The sequence below is a fragment of the Carassius gibelio genome, chromosome B1 (assembly GCF_023724105.1).
Source record: "Carassius gibelio isolate Cgi1373 ecotype wild population from Czech Republic chromosome B1, carGib1.2-hapl.c, whole genome shotgun sequence".
Classification (NCBI taxonomy): domain Eukaryota; kingdom Metazoa; phylum Chordata; class Actinopteri; order Cypriniformes; family Cyprinidae; genus Carassius; species Carassius gibelio.
The window spans coordinates 32,200,851-32,225,182 of record NC_068396.1 but is presented as its reverse complement, the minus strand read 5'-3'; the positions used below and the strand labels follow the sequence as shown (position 1 = coordinate 32,225,182).

At 38.4% G+C, this 24,332-nt stretch overlaps 1 protein-coding gene across 3 annotated transcripts in view; it reads right to left on the bottom strand.

The window, feature by feature from the left end:
• Window positions 1–374: 374 nt before the first annotated feature.
• Window positions 375–24,332, bottom strand: part of LOC127949406 (sialoadhesin) — a 40,038-nt gene continuing 16,080 nt past the window's right edge. The window contains exons 4-13 of one of the 3 annotated variants that reach the window (XM_052546617.1): window positions 21,654–21,905; window positions 21,134–21,484; window positions 5,029–5,280; window positions 4,512–4,859; window positions 3,486–3,737; window positions 2,882–3,142; window positions 2,717–2,810; window positions 2,546–2,591; window positions 1,149–1,405; window positions 375–1,015 (exon numbers count right to left, since the gene is read on the bottom strand). In XM_052546617.1, coding sequence (XP_052402577.1) covers window positions 982–1,015; window positions 1,149–1,405; window positions 2,546–2,591; window positions 2,717–2,810; window positions 2,882–3,142; window positions 3,486–3,737; window positions 4,512–4,859; window positions 5,029–5,280; window positions 21,134–21,484; window positions 21,654–21,905 — 2,147 coding nt within the window. In that variant the 3' untranslated portion in view covers window positions 375–981. Of the gene's footprint in view, window positions 1,016–1,148; window positions 1,406–2,545; window positions 2,592–2,716; window positions 2,811–2,881; window positions 3,143–3,485; window positions 3,738–4,511; window positions 4,860–5,028; window positions 5,281–19,229; window positions 19,330–19,927; window positions 20,189–20,551; window positions 20,804–21,133; window positions 21,485–21,653; window positions 21,906–24,332 lie in introns of all 3 variants that reach the window. The other 2 variants (XM_052546615.1, XM_052546616.1) reach the window with 2 other exon arrangements.

Sequence of the window (24,332 nt, the reverse complement as noted above, 5' to 3'; positions counted from 1 at the left end):
GTTCGCAGAAGCTGTCTTTACTAGAAATAGTCTAGAAAGCTAGGAATGAAATGAAATTCTTCATTCAAATTGACGTGTTCCCTAACACTGATACGGTTCACTCACATTACATTTCCACACCATGGGAAAAACTTTTAAATTTTAAAGCAGATTGTTTTCATTCATGAAAGCAGTTCCACCCCCAGAATGTCTGTTTTTGTTCTGATCTGTTTGATTCCACACACGGCCAGTTTACCCAAAAATATTTTGGCACCCGGGTTGTCAGCTGGTGGGATACACAGCATATTACAGCCGTGGACATAAAAAGTCTCAGCATCCATCTAAAAGACTCTGTGACCAGAGGCAGGTAAATCAACTCATCAACTTAGTAGTAGTAGTGCGAAGTTTGGTGCCATAAATTGGCCTTTTTGTAACTTTAATTCATTTTAAATGGTTAAAATTATACAAGTGATCACCTTTGTGTCAATGTCACTAACAGCATCAATACTCTCAATAGCAAAATAAAAATAGAAACTTGAAAAATATGTCTTATGAGCAGGTAGCTTAAAATGATTATAACTTGGTTAGGCTTTTTATAGGCAAACAAACCAGAGTACAATTAAGTGTAAAATATGCTAAATTGTCATAGTGATGTAATAATGACAATAAAGACTTTCTGATGTTAAAATGTAATGTATTTAGCAATAAAATCACACAGTATGAACACACACAAGAAAATATCTGACTGTACAAAGCGAGAGCTAAAAGGCCTTTGACTCTTAAAGGTCTGAGTGGTGTCCATGTGTGAGTGTAGAGAGAAGACAGTGTGTAATATTCATGATTAAATGAGCAGACTGTAAGCTGAAAGCCATTAATGTCCAAACAGCAGAACAGTCCATGAATGTGTAAATGTGTGAAATCAAGCAGAGAAGGATCTGGAACATGACCTGGACTGAACTCAAACCCAGGTCTCCTGTGAGCATCAGATCGACCACATGTTCTTCATTTGACTGAGCTGTAGATCACATCCTCAGATCTGGGGAGAAGGTTTATGAATATGATAATGTTACTCCAGCAGGTGACTATCCATCATTTCAACAACACAAAAACGAGAGGTCTGATTAAGCATTGAATGTGTCTCATTTGGGTTCAGATGAATCGTTCCTCACCTGCTGGCATCAGACGGATGTTGAATCTCAGTGGTCTCTTCAGTCTTGTTCATGTCTTTGTTCTTGAAGTGATGGACACTGGCATACTGAATCTCTTCAGCATCTCCAGAGTCTTTTTCTGTTTGTTCTCTCCTCGAGCGTTTGGGTTTCTTCGCTTGAACCATAGCATACAGATCATCCGTCTGATTGGCTGATGCTTCTGAATACACTGGATCGTCATTGGTCGGAGCTGTTTCTCCTGATCTGCTGACACGATCCTCCTGCTGTTTCATAAAATAACAATCACACAGACATCACAAGATCAATCTGAGATATTTTCTCAAATATTAGTCAAGCAACAGTACATTACTTTTTAAGTATTAATTTTTATAGTCAAATATACAATCTACATCATGATCTTGCTGCTTTTGTAGATTGAGGCAGAGGTGGGTAATCCAGGGGCCAAAGAGTAAAAGTCCTGCCATATTTTTGATCCATCCATGAACTCAGCAGCTGATCTCACCAGAGGAACCAAGTCATTCCTTCCAAGTCACAAACTAGTCTAGAGTCAAATCCCAAGTCCTCAAAGAGTTAAAGTTAATGAGATAATTAAGTGACTAGTTAAATGAAGATTGTGTATTAGCGATGAACACCTGCGGTTTACAATCAACATCACTGAAGAAACGAGAAACACAAGAACTACAACTGACTTTAAGCACAGCCTTGGATGAAATCAACTGGAAGAAAAAAAAACTGTGCCACCATAATTGTAGTGAGTATTTGCTTCAGTGGAGCTCTTGAGCCTTTAAGTGGTTTCTAGAAATCTGCTTGTAAGCAATTGCATTATTGTTTAACAATAAACATTTGTGCAATGCTGATGCAACTCTTGATCTAACAGGTAACTTTTGCTTTTGATGACTGTATGAGCTTGATTTAAATGTATTGATTATCATTTTGGACTGACATTATTTGAACCCTAAACATTATTTGAGATATAATTAAATCAGCTCAGTGTGAATATTTGTTCTTCATATATCACAGATCTCTTTTCTCCACAACATCACATACAAAGAGATATCTGACACAACAAGTAAAGGGTCAAGAACACAACTAATTCAAACACTGATCTCCATGATAGTGGCATCATTTTAACCAATAAAACATCAACATCTGATCCTCTGTAGTTCTCAATAACACCAGGTGTTAATCTTTAATGCACAGTCATCATTTAATTAGTTACTTAATTATCTCATTAACTTTAACTCTTTGAGGACTTCAGATTGGATTTGGAATGACTTTTCTTCCTTTGATGAAATCAGCTGCTGAGTTCATGGGTGGAACAAAAATATGGCAGGATTTTTACTCTTTGGCCCCTGGATTACCCACCTCTGGATTGAGGTATGTATTATCAATCTTGCCTGATTTTGTCTGACATCTTCAGCTCCACGTTCTCTCCTCTTCTTCCTGGAAAATTTTGTTACAAACTGAACAGTAATTTATTGCAAGTTAAATTTAACATTTTGCAATAAGTTCAACAAAATCTGCATTTGTGTTAATTTGTGAAATGACTTTTAAATGCAGGAGCTCACTTAATAAACACGATGATGATGATGATGATGAAGATCAATACTACACATCCCACCACAATCCCAATAACTGTGTGCAGAGCAGCTCTCTGAACCCCTGAAACAAGATGTTCATGAAGATCATGTCACACTAGAGACAGATGAAACTCAAAGAGTGTCTGTTTATACCTTTAACAGAGACTGAAACAGACGCTGATCTCTGAGATCCATGTTGATTCTGAGTCTCACAATAGTAGCGTCCGCTGTGACTGGAGTTAAAGCTGGAGATGATGAAACTCTGTCCAGATCCAACAGCTGAGCTTTGATTCTCCTTAAACCAGCTGAAGTTCAGAGCAGGAGGGTTTGAGTCACTGCTGCAGATCAGAGTCACTGAATCTCCCTCCACTATTTCAGACGGACTGATGGACACTGAGACACTCTTTGGAGAATCTAGATTAAATGTAAATGATTAATAATTTATTTAACTTCTATTTAACTTATGGTTGTTGACATTAACTGAAGTGTATCCACAAGCAGAAATTAAAAGAGATTTTATTTGTTCAGAAAGGTACATGTACTGATTTATAAACCCATGAAGATTGTCTCTACACACAGATTCTGGATTCACCTTCATTTTCATATTATTACATTAGTAAATATAAATCATGTCTAATATTGATGTCATCTATTCAGAATGAATGGGCTGAATTTAACTAATCTGAAGTTAATTCTGAAAATCTCTGAATAATCAGTGAAATATTTCTCTAATGTTAATGAATCAGTTTGTACTCACATCCTACATGAAGATAAACAGGTGGAGAGATCAGATGTTCCTCTCCTGAAACAGCACACTGATAGTTTCCTGAATCATGACGACTGACTGACTGCAGATGAAGCTGATTCTTTGTGATGATTCCTGTAGTTAATCTCTGTGTGTTTCTGAACCAGATGAATGTTGTTTGTTGAGGCAGAGAGCAGCTGCTTTTACATGTCAGAGTGACTGAATCTGTCTCTTTCACACTCTGCTCAGTCTCCACCTGCAGATCTGACAACAACATCTCTGTGATTCACCATTATAGTTTCATCAACATAGCTTAATGTTATAACAATTGAAACTTTAAGCAGAAGAAACTACCCACTGGGCAAAGTTACGTCCACTGGACGTCTTTTTATGTCTTTGCTGACGTTGAAAAGAAGTCCACTGACGAGACAGAATTAAAGTTTTTTTATATGTTTTTTGACGTCTTCTGTACGTCTGATTTAAACGTTAACCTCCTTACAAGGTTAAAACTAGTTCAAAAGTGGTTAGTGGAAATATTTTCAACATCATTTAAGGTTCATTTAGGCGTAACTTATACTGTTTCTGGACCAAATCAACACTCTCAGGATGCGTTAGATTTAGACTTGTGTTATTTCAATGTAATTTCCAGACACTGTGTTTGTCCTAAAATCAAGAAAATAAAATAATCTTTATGAAATAATGAAATAACTGACGATTGAGCATGTGGTAAAATCAACTGCAAATCAAAGACATTCAACATCTGCAAAGACATAAACAAACATAACTTTGCCCAGTGGGTGGTAAAGAATAAAGAATTTACATTTAAACATTTGCTTTCATCCAAAGTGACTTGCATTGATTCAAGGTAAACACTATCAGTAAAAGTATTTCCTGGGAATTGCTCTCATGGTTTTGTCATTACTAGTGCCATTCTCTACTGTTTGAGCTTCTGGAATAACAGGTGACACAATGAGTGTTTTATATGTTTCATAATGTGTCTTACATATTTCTGTGGTGTGTTTGTGTCTGTAGCTCTACCTGTGACGTCCAGCTGAACTCCAGGAACCCCTGTCCATCTTCCATCCTTATTGTTTGTAGTGAATCTGCAGTTGTAGATGTGTTTATCTGCTTCTGTTACATTCGTCAAAGTGATTCTGCAAGTGTTTTTTTTATATTCACAGTCACACTGAACTCTTCTGTTCTCTGGGTCTAAACACAGATCAGGGGTTTCTGTAACCGCTACAGCAGGTTTGGTCCAGAAGACTGTATTGAGCTGATAATTAGGAGGATATTTTACAGTACAGGAGAGATTCACTGTTGACCCCTTTAATGCACAAACATATGAAGGACTGTAACTCACTCCCCAATCCTGCAGACCATCACCCGCTGAAACACAAAACACAGAAATTAGAAATATAATTAGGCTTTCAAACACACATTTCATTTTCTTTTAGATTTCAGCTGATGTCTAACTTTACAATCTCAATTCAAAAGAAATAAAAAAATTAAAGGGTGTGAATAATTCACTAATGTTAAAGAATCAGTTTGTACTCACATCTTACTTTAAGAAAAACAGGTGGAGACTTCAGATGTTCCTCTCCTGAAACAGCACACTGATAGTTTCCTGAATAATAAAGACTGACTAACTGCAGCTGAAGCTGATTCTCTGTGATGATTTCTCTAGTTAATATCTGTGTGTTTCTGAACCAGATGAATGTTGTTTGTTGAGGCAGAGAGCAGCTGCTTTTACATGTCAGAGTGACTGAATCTGTCTCTTTCACACTCTGCTCTGTCTCCACCTGCAGATCTGACAACAACAACTCTGTGATTCATCAGCTTAAAGTGACAGTCCACTTAAAAGTCTGCATAAAAATATAAATTCAGTCATTAGTTTGACTTCATGCAAACACCTCTTGAGCATTATACTAACGGGAGCAGAAAGTGTTTGGCTTGACGGCTCCAGCCCCGACTGCAAGCGGCTCTCTCGTTGATCGACATCTATAGCCGTGCTTCAAGTCGAACACATTATCTATCACTCTTCTGTTGGTCTAAAGCCATTTACAAATTTCCTGCTTGTGATGATCCATTTAATAGCAATTCAGTTCTTGTTTATATGTATAGCACGTCACAGGACACTTTGATGCGCTTGGAAGAATTTATTTGCAAAAAGCATTTCTATCTCCCATTATTCGCATTAACCCTTTTTCAAAAGGTCAAAAACCTCAAGCGAGTGTAAAAGCTTTTTTGTCAATTAAGGCATTTCTATTCGAAATTCAGCGATACGAAATTTGATTCTGATGCAATACTTAAAATGCACAAAATAGCAGGGTGATGGAAACCCAGCTACTGTTAAGACAACACCTAAACTCTTCTGACAAGAAAATATCATATACCAATAAAATACAGCTTGAAGTCACATGTTCGGTTAAACAGATGGAACAATTTGTGAATGTAGATATGTGTGTGTGTGTATATGTGTACTTGTTTTTCTATTCTGGTGGGGACTTAAACCTGAATACACACAGACTCATGGGGACTCGTGTCACGGTGGGGACCTAAATTGAGGTCCCCACGGCTAAACAAGCTGATAAATTACACAGAATGAAGTTTCTTGAAAATCTAAAAATTCAGAAAGTTTCCTGTGAGGGTTAGGTTTAGGGGTAGGGTTGGTGTAGGGCGATAGAAAATACGTTCTGTACAGTATAAAAACCATTACACCTATGGAGAGTCCCCACAAGGATAGCTGACCAGACATGTGTGTGTGTGTGTGTGTGTGTGTGTGTGTGTGTGTGTGTGTGTGTGGTGTATTTGTGAGAGTTCACTAGCTCTACCTGTGACGTGCAGCTGAGCTCCAGGAATCCCGGTCCATCTTCCTCTGTCTGTAGTGAATCTGCAGTTGTAGATGTGTTTATCTGCTTCTGTTACACTCGTCAAAGTGATACTGTAAGTGTTGTTATATTCACTGTCACACTGAACTCTTCCTTTCATTTCTGGGTCTGAACACAGGTTCGGTGGATCTCCATCAGTAACAGCAGGTTTGGTCCAGAAAGCTGTTTTGAGCTCATGATCATGAGGATAGTTTAAAACACAGGACAATTTCACTGTTGACCCCTTTAATGCACAAACATATGAAGGACCATAATTCACTGTCAAATACTGCTGACCATCAACCCCTGAAACACAGAAATTGGATTTGGTTTGGTTTTGTACACTGTAAAACCCGACAAGTTATCTTAACTCAAAACGTTTGAGTAAACAGATTGCCTTGATTTAAACCATGTAAGTTTGTTCATTCTAGTTCATTCTCAATAAGATCTTCTGTAGATGTCTGACAGAAATAAAGTCAGTCTGGTTATTAATAAGTGGAGCTGGTGATGCTGTTTGTGGGGTTGTTTAATCAGATCTTGAGAGATTTCATGTATTTTATTTCAGTTGATTTCATCTAAGTCTGTGTCTGAAGTCAGTTGTAGTAGTTCTTGTGTTTCTCTTTTCTTCAGTGATTCTGTTTGTTAACAGCAGCTGTTCATCACTAATTCTCAATCAGCACTCAGTTAATCACTTAATTACTTAATTGCAATGTATATCTTCTTTCAGTGAACTCAACTGAATTAAGCACCATTCTAGTTTTCTGCTCTGGACACGAACAGTGCTACGGACACTCTTTGCTCCACTTTAACATCTTGTTTGGACAACTTTTGCCCACTGTTGTCTAGGCCAGCACGCACTGCCCCATCTGCCCCCTGGCTGTCCGAGGTTCTCCGTGAACATCGCTCTAAACTCAGGGCTGCAGAGAGGAAATGGCAGAAATCAAAAAACTCTACGGACCTCAGTGTGTATCAATCTCTCCTCTCTTCCTTCTCTGCAAATGTCTTCACAGCTAAAACATCCTACTACCACAACAAAATTAACAGCTGCTGTGACGCTCGGACACTATTCAAGACTTTCTCTTCTCTTCTTAATCCGCCGCCTCCACCTCCTCCATCGACTCTTACAGCGGACGACTTTGCAGCTTTCTTCACAAATAAAACGAGATCCATCAGTGAACAATTCTCCACACCACAGACTGAGGAAAACTTCACAATGACTGATGCACACTCTTTATCCTCCTTCTCCCCACTCTCAGAGATCGACGTCTCCAAAATTCTCCTGTCCAATCATCCTACTACTTGTCCACTTGATCCTATCCCCACTCACCTCCTTCAAGCAATCTCTTCTTCAGTCATACCTTCACTTACTCACATTATCAACTCCTCTCTTCAATCTGGAACATTTCCCTTAGCATTCAAGCAGGCTCGGGTAAGCCCACTGCTCAAGAAACCATCTCTAAATCCAGCGCTTCTTGAAAACTACAGACCGGTATCCCTTCTTCCATTCATTGCAAAGACACTTGAGCGGGCTGTGTTCAACCAGCTTTCTATGTTCCTTGGACAGAACAACCTCCTGGACAGCAACCAATCTGGCTTCAAAAGTGGCCACTCAACTGAGACTGCTCTGCTCTCGGTTACTGAAGCCCTGCGACTAGCAAGAGCAGCTTCAAAATCCTCTGTACTCAACTTACTGGACCTGTCTGCTGCTTTTGACACTGTTAATCACCACATTCTCCTGTCCCCCCTAAGAAAGATGGGAATCTCTGGAACTGCTCTCCTGTGGGTTAAGTCCTACCTCTCTGACAGATCCTTCAGTGTGTCTTGGAGGAGTGATATTTCTAAGTCACACCACCTTGCTACTGGGGTTCCTCAAGGCTCAGTACTTGGACCACTTCTCTTCTCTTCTCCAAAAGACTCTCTCTTTTCTAGCACTTTAAATACAGTTGCTCCTTTACGCTTAAGAAAGGTTAAGGAAAACAGTTTGACACCATGGTATAATGAGCATACTCGCACCCTAAAGAGAGCAGCCCGAAAAATGGAGCGCAGCTGGAGGAAAACAAAACTAGAGGTATTTCGTATTGCTTGGCGGGAAAGTAGCATATCCTACCGAAAAGCATTAAAAACTGCTAGATCTGATTACTTTTCTTCTCTTTTAGAAGAAAACAAACATAACCCCAGGTATTTATTCAATACAGTGGCTAAATTAACGAAAAATAAAGCCTCAACAAGTGTTGACATTTCCCAACACCACAGCAGTAATGACTTTATGAACTACTTTACTTCTAAAATCGATACTATTAGAGATAAAATTGCAACCATTCAGCCGTCAGCTACAGTTTCGCATCAGACAGTGCACTATAGACCCCCTGAGGAACAGTTCCACTCATTCTCTACTATAGGAGAGGAAGAATTGTATAAACTTGTTAAATCATCTAAACTTACAACATGTATGTTAGACCCTATACCATCTAAGCTCTTAAAAGAGGTGCTTCCAGAAGTCATAGGTCCTCTTCTGACTATTATTAATTCCTCATTGTTATTAGGACATGTCCCCAAAACCTTCAAACTGGCTGTTATTAAGCCTCTCATAAAAAAGCCACAACTTGACCCCAGAGAACTAGTTAATTATAGACCAATCTCGAATCTCCCTTTTCTGTCCAAGATACTAGAAAAGGTGGTATCCTCACAATTATATTCCTTCTTAGAGAAAAATGGTATATGTGAGGATTTCCAGTCAGGATTTAGACCGTATCATAGTACTGAAACTGCTCTCCTTAGAGTTACAAATGATCTGCTCTTATCATCTGATCGTGGGTGTATCTCTCTATTAGTTTTATTGGATCTTAGTGCTGCGTTTGACACAATTGACCACAACATTCTTTTGCATAGACTTGAACACTTTGTTGGCATCAGTGGAAGTGCATTAGCATGGTTTAAATCGTACTTATATGACCGCCATCAGTTCGTAGCAGTGAATGAAGATGTATCATATCGATCACAAGTGCAGTATGGAGTACCTCAAGGCTCAGTTCTAGGGCCGCTACTCTTCACGCTTTATATGTTACCCTTGGGAGATATCATCAGGAAACATGGTGTTAGCTTTCACTGTTATGCTGATGATACGCAGCTCTATATTTCCTCGCAGCCCGGTGAAACACACCAATTTGAAAAACTAATGGAATGCATAGTCGATATAAAAAATTGGATGACGAGTAATTTCTTACTGCTAAATTCAGAAAAAACAGAGGTGTTAATCATAGGGCCTAAAAACTCTACTTGTAATAACCTAGAACACTGTCTAAGACTTGATGGTTGCTCTGTCAATTCTTCGTCATCAGTTAGGAACCTAGGTGTGCTACTTGATCGCAATCTTTCCTTAGAAAGCCACGTTTCTAGCATTTGTAAAACTGCATTTTTCCATCTCAAAAATATATCTAAATTACGGCCTATGCTCTCAATGTCAAATGCAGAAATGTTAATCCATGCATTTATGACTTCAAGGTTAGACTACTGTAATGCTTTATTGGGTGGTTGTTCTGCACGCTTGGTAAACAAACTACAGCTAGTCCAAAATGCAACAGCAAGAGTTCTTACTAGAACCAGGAAGTATGACCATATTAGCCCGGTCCTGTCCACACTGCACTGGCTCCCTATCAAACATCGTATAGATTTTAAAATATTGCTTATTACTTATAAAGCCCTGAATGGTTTAGCACCTCAGTATTTGAATGAGCTCCTTTTACATTATACTCCTCTACGTCCGCTACGTTCTCAAAACTCAGGCAATTTGATAATACCTAGAATATCAAAATCAACTGCGGGCGGCAGATCCTTTTCCTATTTGGCGCCTAAACTCTGGAATAACCTACCTAACATTGTTCGGGAGGCAGACACACTCTTGCAGTTTAAATCTAGATTAAAGACCCATCTCTTTAACCTGGCATACACATAACATACTAATATGCTTTTAATATCCAAATCCGTTAAAGGATTTTTAGGCTGCATTAATTAGGTAAACTGGAACCGGAACACTTCACATAACACCGTACTTTCTACATCATTAGAAGAATGGCATCTACGCTAATATTTGTCTGTTTCTCTCTTGTTCCGAGGTCACCGTGGCCACCAGATCCAGTCTGTGTCCAGATCAGAGGGTCACTGCAGTCACCCGGATCCAGTACGTATCCAGACCAGATGGTGGATCAGCACCTAGAAAGGACCTCTACTGACCTGAAAGACAGCGGAGACCAGGACAACTAGAGCCCCAGATACAGATCCCCTGTAAAGACCTTGTCTCAGAGGAGCACCAGGACAAGACCACAGGAAACAGATGATTCTTCTGCACAATCTGACTTTGCTGCAGCCTGGAATTGAACTACTGGTTTCGTCTGGTCAGAGGAGAACTGGCCCCCCAACTGAGCCTGGTTTCTCCCAAGGTTTTTTTCTCCATTCTGTCACCGATGGAGTTTCGGTTCCTTGCCGCTGTCGCCTCTGGCTTGCTTAGTTGGGGTCACTTCATCTACAGCGATATCGTTGACTTGATTGCAAATTAAAACAGACACTATTTCAACTGAACAGAGATGACATCAATGAATTCAATGATGAACTGCCTTTAACTATCATTTTGCATTATTGAGACACTGTTTTCCAAATGAATGTTGTTCAGTGCTTTGGCGCAATGTATTTTGTTTAAAGCACTATATAAATAAAGGTGATTGATCTACATGACATCTTTAGGATCTGTCATTCAGAAGCATGGCTTTTCTTATCACTGCTATGCTGATGACACCGAACTCTACTTCTCATTCCAGCCAGATGACCCGACGGTAGCTGCTCGCATTTCAGCCTGTCTGAGTGACATTTCTAGCTGGATGAATGACCATCACCTTCAGCTTAACCTTACAAAGACTGAGCTACTGGTGATTCCAGCTAACCCATTGATTAATCACAACTTCTCTATACAGCTGGGCTCGTCAACCATAACTCCTTCGAGGACAGCCAGAAACCTAGGAGTTGTGATGGATCATCAATTAAGCTTCACTGACCACATTGCTACAACGACCCGGTCCTGCAGGTTTGCCTTATACAACATTAGGAAGATTAGACCCTTCCTGTCAGAGCAAGCAACCCAACTTCTTGTCCAAGCTCTTGTTCTCTCCAGACTGGACTATTGTAATGCTCTCCTGGCGGGCCTTCCTGCATGTACTGTCAAGCCTCTGCAAATGATCCAGAATGCAGCAGCAAGGGTTGTCTTCAATGAGCCAAAAAAAGCTCATGTTACTCCTCTCCTCATCAGGTTACACTGGCTACCAGTAGCTGCTCGCATCAAATTCAAGGTACTGATGCTTGCCTACAAGACGACCACTGGCACGGCACCAACTTACCTAAACTCACTGGTTAAATCCTATGTGCCCTCCAGAAGTTTGCGCTCTGCAAGTGAACAACACCTTGTGGTGCCATCCCAAAGAAATTCAAAATCACTCTCACGGACCTTTTCCTGGACTGTGCCCAGCTGGTGGAATGACCTCCCAATCTCAATTCGTACAGCTGAGTCTTTACTCATTTTCAAGAAACATCTAAAGACTCATCTTTTTAGCCTGCACTTAACCTACTAACACCAGTACTTTTCCTTTTCTTGTCTTTTTCATTTAATTAAAAAAAATAATAATAATTATATACACCTGGCTATGCGTTCTATACTAGACTGAGACTTGTCATGGCACTTGTATTCTGTTGTTGTTCTCTTGTTGACCTGACTGCTTCTATTGTTCTCATTTGTAAGTCGCTTTGGATAAAAGTGTCTGCTAAATGATTAAATGTAAATGTAAATGTAAGTAAAGAGTACTTATAACTGTTAGCTTTAAAACTTAAATGGATTAAGGCAATCGGTTTCCTCAAATGGTTTGAGTTCAAATAACTTGTCAGGTTTGAGTGAGGCTGTGTCTGAAGTCAGCTGTAGTTCCTTTCTCTCTTTTCTTCAGTGATTCTGTTTGTTAACAGCAGCTGTTCATCACTAAAGCTCAATTATCACTCAATTAATCACTTAATTATTTAATTGCAATGTAAATCTTCTTTCAGTGAACTCAACTGAATTAAGTTCAGAGTACTTAAACAGTTTAAGGCAATCGGTTTCCTCAAACGGTTTGAGTAAACTTAATTTGTCAGGTTTTTAAGGATATTTGTTTACTCAAACGGTTTGAGTTAAGTTACTTGTCGGGTTTTACAGTGTGGGTATTACAGTGTACCAGAGCTCTTCATCACTCAAGTGCAACGCTATCGAGCAAAGCTACTGAATTAGAAAACCATGCCTATCAAATCATAAAAGTTGTCAGTTTTACTGACTCTGACGCTCATTTCAACTGGAAACTGCCGTGAATCAGACATATAGGTACGTTTTTATCAGTTTTGAAGAAAGGTATGCAGAGGCACGTGTTTCCAATGAGCCTAGTTTTTATGTTAACTGACAGCAAAACACTTTAAGAGCTACAAAGTGTGAAGAGCTCAAGAGTTTTTCAAGAGTGTTAAAGTGTGTGTTTAGTGAGTGTAAATGAAGACTCACCCGCAGTCATGATCACCAAGATCAGAGGAAGAGATGTTACGAGTGACGGCACCATAGTCATTTCTGCAATAAAAAACACAAACTTTATTGTGTTGATAATCAATAGACAGATCATAATGACTTCAGATTAATTGACTGCACATTGAAGGCTTGACGTGTGCTGAGGATGTTTCTCATGTCTGGCCTCGTGTGTCTAAAGAGCTTCACAAAACATTTACATGTGTATCTTTATCAAATATTGAGCTTCTGGAGTTTATATTAAGTCATTACCGCATTTTTACAAATAATCTGTTGTAGATCTGTTATTTTACCAAATGTTAAAATGGTCTTACCGCTCTGCAGTGTCAATGTCTGAGTGTCAACGCTCAAATGATAAAAATATCAGCAGCTTAAAGAGTCAAATGACTAGTTTTCACACTTGAATATGCAGTTCAAAATATTCATCTTCCTCTTCCTGGACATGTGTAACTTCATCTCAACTACACAAGAACATCTCAAAGTCTCCAGATCCAAACAAATAACAATCTTTAGGATTCACTGTTAATTAAATATTTGTGAGAAAATACCTGAAACATGAGAGAAAGAACTGTGTAAAGATGCTCATTACGGCTGCAGGAACATCTATGTGTTTATAAGAGATAAAAGTAAAGAACTCTTAGATTCACTTCCTCTTTCTGATTTTAACTCTGTGTTTAACACATGGAGCGATGCTGCAGCACAATCTTAATTACCACAATCATGAGCAAATACACTGTGTTTAAGTGAATCAGTGTCAGTCTCATAGACACTACCAGACTGATAAAAGATGAAGTACAAATAATATTGTTCTTCTAAAAGAACAGATCTATTGAATGATTTTACAAAAATTAAGAAACTGGGATTACTCCAGTCTTTTCTGTTCTTCCATTGACTTCACTGTCATCTGGTGGTCTAAAAAATGAAGCGCATCTTACTGCCTGCTACAGCAGTCTGACTGTTAGACAACATGATGATTTTAGAAACAATAAAAGGTAATTTCATGGGTTTGATTTAGGTTTATTTTAAGGGGTGGATTCAGGGTTAGAACCTTTTGGGCTCAAACCAACTATCTGACTGTTAAAAACTAAATCTGAGCAGAGCAGTGACATCCACTGATTAAAGCGAGAGAGCGAAATGTCACGAAAGAAGTGTGTTTTTGGTTGCCAGGGCAAGACAACCCTGCACAGATTAACAAAGAAAAAACAGCATTAAGGGACCAGTGGATGGAGTTTATTTTTACAGAGCATCAACGGAGTTGTACAAGTTTTTTTGTTTGTTCCCTGCATTTCGAAGATGCTTGTTTTACAAACAAGGCCCAGTTTGACGCCAGATTTGCACATCGTTTATTTCTTAAGGATAATGCAGTCCCAACGAAATAGGGTCACTATCGTGTGTTGGAACCGCAGGCGGTGAGTAAAACTGCTTAAAATATCTCTGTGTTGTTAACTTAACTATCGGCGCGTAAGCACATCAAGTAAACAACATGCGATGTTGTCATCAAACTGCACTTTCCACATGTACAGCTTCAAAAAAATAAAAAAAAGACTAAATAAAGTGGAACTTAGTCATTTTCCACAACCGCTAAGCAAATATATACAGTTTCAGTACATACCACATAGAGACGTCGTTGCTGATGCTGCTCTTGTTAAATTTCAGCCCCTGGATCTGATTCTGGATCATAAATAAACGGCTGAATCTGACTGTTAGCCATGGTTTGTTTTGGATGATGTTTTTTCCTCACGGTAATGTCACAGCTTCTAAACGCTCTCAACGCAAAAGCTTACTCGCGCTCGTGATTCTTTAGCTCCGCCCACACGTCACGCCTCCAGGCGCTCATGTTTTTCCGGGAAAAATCGTTACAGACTATCTTTCTCTTATAAATATAATAAAAGTTAAGACTTTTTGGGGTTATGAAGGATGCAGTACTACTCTATAGGTACTCAAGATTAACAGGATATTGAGTGAAAACGAGCATCCCCCCCCCCCCTTAAGCTACTGTATTACTTTATGAACCTGTGGCTAAACAAAATGAATTATTAGCTTTAACTCTTATCGTTTATAAAAACTGTACATCTTACAGTAGTTGGATGCTATAGACCTCCTTCAGCTAATAATGACGCCATTTCATCTCTGATGCACACAGTGACATCATTGGATTATAAGGAGCTTCTTATACTGGGTGATTTTAATGTGAATTGGTTGCAGTCAGCTTCTGATGGTCTTAAATTAATTTGTGATACTCTTAACTTCTCTCAGCTAGTTGAGATGCCCACTAGACCAAATTTGAAGGACTATAAAAAGTCAACATTTATTGATCTTATTTTTACAAATGTTCCACACAAATATTCATTGGCTTCTGTATTTGCAAATGATGTTAGTGATCACTGTGTTGTCGCCATAGTTAGAGATACAAAACTACCTAAACAGAAATCACGTATCATTACAAAAATGTGTTTGAAATATTTTAATGAGCAATGTTTTCTCCATGACCTTGCAACTTATGACTGGGAAAGGATTTCCCTCATCCCCGATGTCGAGTCTGCTTGGAAATATTTTTATGATGGACTTAATTCGGTTTTTAATAGGCATGCACCAATTAAGAAATTTAGAGTTAAAGGCAGGAATAACCCCTGGTTTTCTACAGCATTGTCTACTCTTATACGTGAGTGGGATATTGCTTGGGCAAAAGCTAGGCAATCTGATGTAGATTCTGATTGGACTTGTTTCAGACAGATTCAAAATAAATGTACAGTCGCCATCAGGAATGCTAAAGCCGACTACTTTATTGCTAAAACTATGACTAATTTAAATAATCCTAAAAAAATTGGCAGAATATAAAATATATAGCAGGGAACAAAAAATCATCAGATTTTCCTTCACGTATAAATATGGATTCCACTGTCATTTCTGATAAAGAGCAAATACTTAACCATTTTAATAAGCATTTTATTGATTCTGGGTCTTTATTCAAGTCGTACAATCTTTGGCCCTCAAATAATGACTTTGTTAGTGCAGAAACTAGTTTTAAAAAGGAAGAGTTCTCTTTTGTTCACATCAAGCGTACTGATGTCCATAAAGCACTTAAATCGCTTGATATAAACAAATCTCCAGGCCCTGACTGTGTGGAAACTATCTATTTGAAAATGGCAGCTGATATCATATCGACCCCTTTAACTTACCCACATAGCAACATTGTTTCGGCCCAGATCGGGCCCACATCTGGCATCCGTGGAAAGATGATCTGGCCCACATGCAGTGTGGAATGACGGCACTTGGGCGGACCGCTCCTGTTTGCCAGCTTTGAGCCACAAGCAGGCCATAGCAATGCCACATGTCAGCCAAAGTAAAGAAATTAACCATAAATGGACCTTATCTGAGCCACAACATATGTCTATATTAAATATGAAGTAATTTCAGCCTTAATAAGCCTGTTAACAAGCAGAATCACTGAAGGAAAGAAGAGAACAGAAAAAGAGATAAGCGGAAACACAAGAACTACAACTGACTTCAACCACAACCTTAGATGAAATCAACTGAAGATAAAAGAAGACATTAAATCTCTCAAGATCTCAGCAGAGGAGGAATAAACAACTCCACAAAAATCTTTACCAGCTTCACTTATTACTAACCAGACTGACTTTATTTCTGTTAGACATCTACAAAAGTTTCTATTGAGAATTAACAAGGGTTTAACTCTAATGTGTGTCACCATAACAGAGATTAGTGTTTTCATTAGTTGGGCTCTTAACTCTTATTATAAATTTTGTATTTTTTGGCCACTGTGACAGTGTGTTTGTTAAATATATATAAAATATATTCATGTTTGTTAAATTATGAATATAATTTAATCCAAACAAAATTGAAATTACAAACTCTGTTGCCTATGGGACATTTTAAATTTATTATTCGATCACTCGAAGAAGACTCATTGATTTGTGATTGTTTTTAAGTGTTTTAAATAGTACATTTGTTGTTTCAATTTGTAAGTGTGACTGTAACTGCTGTCCATTCTTGGCCAGGACTCTCCTGTGAACGAGATTTTAATCTCAGAGAGATTTTCCTGGTTAAATAAAGGTCAAATAAACTTACAGTGCGAAGTTTCTTGCCATCCACTGGCCTTTTTAGTAACTTTAATTTTTAATTGTTAAAATTATGGTTACAAGTGATCACCTTTGTGTAAATGTCACTAACTACATCAGAACACTCAATAGCAAAATAAAAACAGAAACCTTATGTCTTATAAGCAGGTATCTTAAAATTATTATAACTTGGTTAGGGTTTTTATATGAAAATAGACCAGATTACAATTAAGTGTAAAATGTGCTAAATTCTAATAATTATGTATTGATGAAAATAAAGACTTTTCTAGCAATGTTAAAATGTAATGTATTTAGCAATAAAATCACACAGTATGAACACACAAAACAAAATATCTGACTGTACAAAGCAAGAGCTAAAAGGCCTTTGACTATTAAAGGTCTGAGTGGTGTCCATGTGTGAGTGTAGAGAGAGAACAGTGTGTAATATTCATGATTAAGACTGAAATAAACCAGTGGATTTTAAGCTGAAAGCCATTAAAGGGGCTCCAATACTGTTTCATCCATTCATGAAAGGCATTCATGAGTTTTTTTACACTATTAAAGAGTTGGACTCTCATTCTAAACATAGACAAAGTAAAAAAGAAATAATACATTTTGGACGTATGATCTTACTTCCGGGTTCGTACAAGTTTCAGAGAGTTTTTTTCATTCATGACGTAGACAAGGGTGGAACTCCTTATATGGGCATTTCTCCTGGAATAATGCACCCGCACATGCATCGACTAGCAAGAGCGAGATCACATCCATCAACGAGCTTTATCTGGCGGCAGGGCTGCATGGGACTTGCTCTGGAAGAATGTCTCCAAAGAATTGTGTTTATGGTTGTAAGGGAAGGATAACTTTGTTCAGCTTCCTAAAGAACCCAGCGTTATATAAACAGTGGATACAGTCTGTTTTTCGAGGGGCAACAATGGAGTTTCACAAATGTGTTTGTTGATTAATGTTTTATAAATAGTGCCCAGTTTGACGCTAGAGTTGCACATTGTTTGATACTGAAAGATGAATCGGTCCCAGCTATTAAAGATCCTTCTCATGATTCAGAATGGCAGACGGTAAGTGAAACGGCATCAAATGTCTGTTTTGTTGGCATTCGGTGCTCAAGTGCTCATCACTCTTTAGCTCCGCCCATGGTGCGCCTCCAGGAGCTCAGCTGTTTTCAGGAAGAAAATCGTAAAGCTGTATCTTTCATAAATATGATAAAACTAAAGACTTTTTGGAGATATGAATGATGCAGTGCAACTCCATAGGTACTCAATATTAAAATGAGATGATACTGTGTGTGTTATGCCTCCTTTAATTTCCAAACAGCAGAACAGTCCATGAATGTGTAAATGTGTGAAATCAAGCAGAGAAGGATCTGGAACATGACCTGGACTGAACTCAATCTCAGGTCTCCTGTGAGCATCAGATCGACCACATGTTCTTCATTTGACTGAGCTGTAGATCACGTCCTCAGATCTGGGGAGAAAGTTTATGAATATGATAATGTTACTCCAGCAGGTGACTATCCATCATTTCAACAACACAAAAACGAGAGGTCTGATTAAGAACTGAATGTGTCTTGTTTGGGTTCAGATGAATCGTTCCTCACCTGCTGGCATCAGACGGATGTTGAATCTCAGTGGTCTCTTCAGTCTTGTTCATGTCTTTGTTCTTGAAGTGATGGACACTGGCATACTGAATCTCTTCAGCATCTCCAGAGTCTTTTTCTGTTTGTTCTCTCCTCGAGCGTTTGGGTTTCTTCGCTTGAACCATAGCATACAGATCATCCGTCTGATTGGCTGATGCTTCTGAATACACTGGATCGTCATTGGTCGGAGCTGTTTCTTCTGATCTGCTGACAAGATCCCCCTGCTGTTTCATAAAATAACAATCACACAGACATCACAAGATCAATCTGAGATATTTTCTCAAATATTAGTCAAGCAACAGTACATTACTTTTTAAGTCTTCATTTTTATAGTCAAATATATAATCTATATCATGATCTTGCTGCTTTTGTAGATTGAGGTATGTTTTATCAAAATTGCCTGATTTTGTCTGACATTTTCAGCTCCACTGTCTCTCCTCTTCTTCCTGTAAAAAAATGTTTTGTAACAAATTACTGAACAGTATAATTTTTTGCAAGTAACATTTAATATTTTGCCATAATTTTAACAAATTCTGAATTTGTGTTAACTTGTGAAATTACTTTCTAATGCAAGGGACTCACTTAATAAACACAATGATAATGATGATGATGATGATGAAGATCAGTCCTCCACATCCCACCACAATCCCAATAACTGTGTGCAGAGCAGCTCTCTGAACCCCTGAAACAAGATGTTCATGAAGATCATTTCACACTAGAGACGGATGAAACTCAAAGAGTGTCTGTTTATAATGAATTGAGCGCAGCGTTAGTTCAGTCAGGCCACGGAGGTATGGGCTTTGACCAACTGATACGGTCAGCTGTCAAATGGCTCCAATCACTACCATTCTCCTATTAGTCATGGGACATATAAACGTGGCACTACTGTTCGGTAAGTATGCTCAATGGCTCGCAACCCTCCCTCCCCATTATAAGCATGAGGACATTACTGTGCACCTTTTCGCTGTCGTGTCTTTGTTTCAAATCACTTAAGCTTTCAAATCGTAGCTGGTATGGACCTCACTGCTGAGAGACACTCATCTTCATAACCAGGCTAAAGGATAGACGTACCACTGCCACATCTACATGATTATCACTGTTTGCTTAAAGACATTACTAAGAGTCTTAATTGTCATGTATTTCCAAGCTGATGGTTCCAGGGGGTTATTGTTTAAGCTTTTAATATGGGAGCAAGAAGCCCCATAAGGAACCATACCGCCAAAGATAGATTGTGTACAATAAACTCAAGTAAGTTGCCAAAGTGGTCCTGTCTGAAATACCTTTAACAGAGACTGAAACAGATGCTGATCTCTGAGATCCATGTTGATTCTGAGTCTCACAATAGTAGCGTCCGCTGTGACTGGAGTTAAAGCTGGAGATGATGAAACTCTGTCCAGATCCAACAGCTGAGCTTTGATTCTCCTTAAACCAGCTGAAGTTCAGAGCAGGAGGGTTTGAGTCACTGCTGCAGATCAGAGTCACTGAATCTCCCTCCACTATTTCAGACGGACTGATGGACACTGAGACACTCTTTGGAGGATCTAGATTAAATGTAAATGATGAATAATTACCTTATTTAACTTCTCTTATGGTTGTTGACATTAACTGAAGTATATCCACAAGCAGAAATTAAAAGATTTTATTTGAGTGATGAGATCAGAAAGGTACATGTATTGATTTATAAACCCATGAAGATGGTCTCTACACACAGATTCTTGATTCACATTCATTTTCATATTATTACAATAGTAAATAAAGCATGTCTAATAATAAAATATGTCATCTATTCAGAATTAATAGTGAATGAATGATGAATTTATCAAACAAATCTGAAGTTAATTATGAAAATCTCTGAATAATCAGTGAAATATTTCTCTAATGTTAATGAATCAGTTTGTACTCACATCCTACATGAAGATAAACAGGTGGAGACTTCAGATGTTCCTCTCCTGAAACAGCACACTGATAGTTTCCTGAATCATGAAGACTGACTGACTGCAGCTGAAGCTGATTCTCTGTGATGATTCCTCTAGTTAATCTCTGTGTGTATCTGAACCAGATGAATGTTGTTTGTTGAGGCAGAGAGCAGCTGCTTTTACATGTCAGATTGACTGAATCTGTCTCTTTCACACTCTGCTCTGTCTCCACCTGCAGATCTGACAACAACAAATCACTGATTCACCATTATAGTTTCACCAACATAGCTTTAATGTTATAACAACTGAAACTTTAAGGAGATGAAATAGTAACAAATACAATATTTACATTTAAGCATTTGCTTTTTCCAAAGTAAATTGCACTAATTCAAGGTAATCACTCTATGATTTCCTGTATTTCCTGGGAATTGCTCTAATGGTTTTGTCATTATTAGTGCCATTCTCTACTGTTTGAGCTTCTAGAATAACAGGTGACACAATCTGTGTTTTATATGCTCCATAATGTGTTTTACATATTTCTGTGGTGTGTGTGTGTGTGTGTAGCTCTACCTGTGACGTCCAGCTGAACTCCAGGAACCCCCGTCCATTTTCCATCCTTATTTTTTGTAGTGAATCTGCAGTTGTAGATGTGTTTATCTGCTTCTGTTACATTCATCAAAGTGATTCTGCAAGTGTTGTTTTTATATTCACGGTCACACTGAACTCTTCCTCTCTTTTCTGGGTCTGAACACAGGTCAGGGGTTTCTGTAACAGCTACAGCAGGTTTGGTCCAGAAGACTGTTTCGAGCTGATGATCACGAGGATATTTTACAGTACAGGAGAGATTCACTGTTGACCCCTTTAATGCACAAACATATGAAGAACTGTAATTCACTCCCCAATCCTGCTGACCATCACCCGCTGAAACACAAAACACAGAAATTAGAAATATAATTAGGCTTTCAAACACACATTTCATTTTCTTTTGTATTTCAGCTGATGTCTAACTTTACAAACTCAATTCAAAAGAAATATAAAAATTAAAAGGTGTGAATAATTCACTAATGTTAATGAATCAGTTTGTACTCACATCTTACTTTAAGAAAAACAGGTGGAGAGATCAGATGTTCCTCTCCTGAAACAGCACACTGATAGTTTCCTGAATCATCACGACTGACTGACCGCAGATGAAGCTGATTCTTTGTGATGATTCCTGTAGTTAATCTCTGTGTTTTTCTGAACCAGATGAATGTTGTTTGTTGAGGCAGAGAGCAGCTGCTTTTACATGTCAGAGTGACTGAATCTCCCTTATTCACACTCTGCTCTGTCTCCACCTGCAGATCTGACAACAACAACTCACTGATTCATCAGCTTAAAGTGACAGTCAACTTAAAATCCACTTAAAAATGTAAATTCAGTCATTAGGTGCGTTCGACTTCATGCAGCACTGCCCAAACCGATCGCAGTCTGACTTGAAGCAGTGCATGCCGGTTAGAAATTTTATCCGATTTGAGATGGCGCCGACGCTACATGACTGTCACGTGTGGCATCAAAGTATCGCGAGAGTGTTTCGAGAGCAGACGGTTGATTCAGCCGCCGCAGTTTCTCCAGAGCGACTGCAGGAGCGCTGATGACGACAGCTGCTTCACGATTGGCCAGATTCACCACATGACAACGATCACGTGTTTTTCGGGTAAGATGGCAACAAATCTGTGTTTTTAGAACGGTAAAATAATTTTTTATTAGTTTTAATTAGTCAAGTTTATCATAAAAGCGCATATACCCCACTGTATTAGTATTTAAAGAGTATATGACTATGTTGAACTTCATTCTTGAAAAGATGGCTCTGTATTAAGCAGTATATAAAAAGTGTTTATGTTTGTCATGGAAAAGTTTCTGAAACATCTGTGTATATGACAAATATTGAATTTAATTCACTTCATCTGTGATAAAGTATGCAAACACCGCGTGAGCGTCACTAACGGGAGCAGAAAGTGACAGCTCTTGTAGTCGTGCTTCAAGTCGAACACATTATTTATCACTCTTTCTTTTTCAGAACACATTTACAAATGTCCTGCTTGTGATTGTCCATTTAACAGCAGTTAAGTTCTTGTTTAAATGGACACTTTTCACAACATAACAATATTTCAAAGCAGATTTACAGCCAACTTTTGTTTCAATAAAACAATATCTTTGGGCCTAAATGAACAGGGAATCTAGCATTACTTTCTATTATCTCTTTCTTTAATTTCTCCTAATCTCAAGTGACTGTAGCCGGGTTTCCATCCAAAGTTGCAAATTTAACTTATGCGCAAAATTGGAATATCACACAAAACATTTGCAAAAAAGCAGCATTTCCATCCAACGAGTCAAAGAGAACAAAATCGTAACTTCCTGATAAACTGGCACTATACATCACTAAGAAAAGTAGGAGAAGCTACTGAATATAAAAATTTTCATATATAAAAAAATGCTTGCACCTCAGAACGAGCAGACGAAACACAATGAGTGGATGATGCTGTTTGGGAACGCAGTCGTTTAACAGTGCTAAGAGGCATATAAAAATACTTTGATGACAGACTTTGCTCGGGCGTTTCAGAATGACCATAACAACATTTCAGATGGAGTGGAACAAGACATTTATTCGCAAAATGCATTTCCATCCCCCATTATTAGCATTGCCCCTTTTTCGCACAAGTCAAAACCCTCAAGCGAGCTTAAAAATGTTTTTGTGAATTTTGTGGTTTTTCAGCAATACGAAACTCGATTCTGATACGATACTTAAAAATGCACAAAAAAGCAGGGTGATGAAAACCCAGCTACTGTCAAGACAACAACTAAAGTCTTCTGACAACAAGATAATATCATATACCAATAAAATACAGCTTGAAGTCACATGTTCAGTTAAATAGATGGAACAATTTGTGTGTGTGTGTGTGTGTGTGTGTGTGTGTGTGTGTGTGTGTGTGTGTGTGTGTGTGTGTGTGTCTCTGTGGTGTATTTGTGAGAGTTCACTAGCTCTACCTGTGACGTCCAGCTGAGCTCCAGGAATCCCTGTCCATCTTCCTCTGTCTGTAGTGAATCTGCAGTTGTAGATGTGTTTATCTGCTTCTGTTACACTCGTCAAAGTGATGCTGTAAGTGTCTTTATCTTCACGGTCACACTGAACTCTTCCTCTCTTTTCTGGGTCTAAACACAGGTTCGGTGGATCTCCATCAGTTACAGCAGGTTTAGTCCAGAAAGCTGTTTTGAGCTGATGATCATGAGGATAGTTTAAAACACAGGACAATTTCACTGTTGACCCCTTTAATGCACAAACATATGAAGGACTGTATTTCACTGTCAGGTACTGCTGACCATCAATCCCTGAAACACAGATTACAGTAGACAGTAGTTTACATTAGAAAATTAGGTGTTTTGAACCAATGTATATAAAGTATCTTTTTTCATTTTGACCTTTTTTATGCAACCCAGCCTCATTGGAAATACATTTCTGCAACACTGTAATTACGTTTCACAGCAGTTTCAAAGTGTAATGTCCCTAGAGTGGCACTAAAACACACATTTAATACGTGGCCGTGGCACGTTTTCATTACGTTGGTACAGACAGGTATTGCAGTGATTTTATTGCGCTGCTTGAGAAACTTACTGCAGATGTTCAGAAAGTTGTGTGTCACTAAAGATTAATGCTCTGTCATGTTGGAAATATCCCCTAAACCTACCCAAGAGTGTTAACAAATGTAAAAGTAATATAAAAATGTATTTGCTG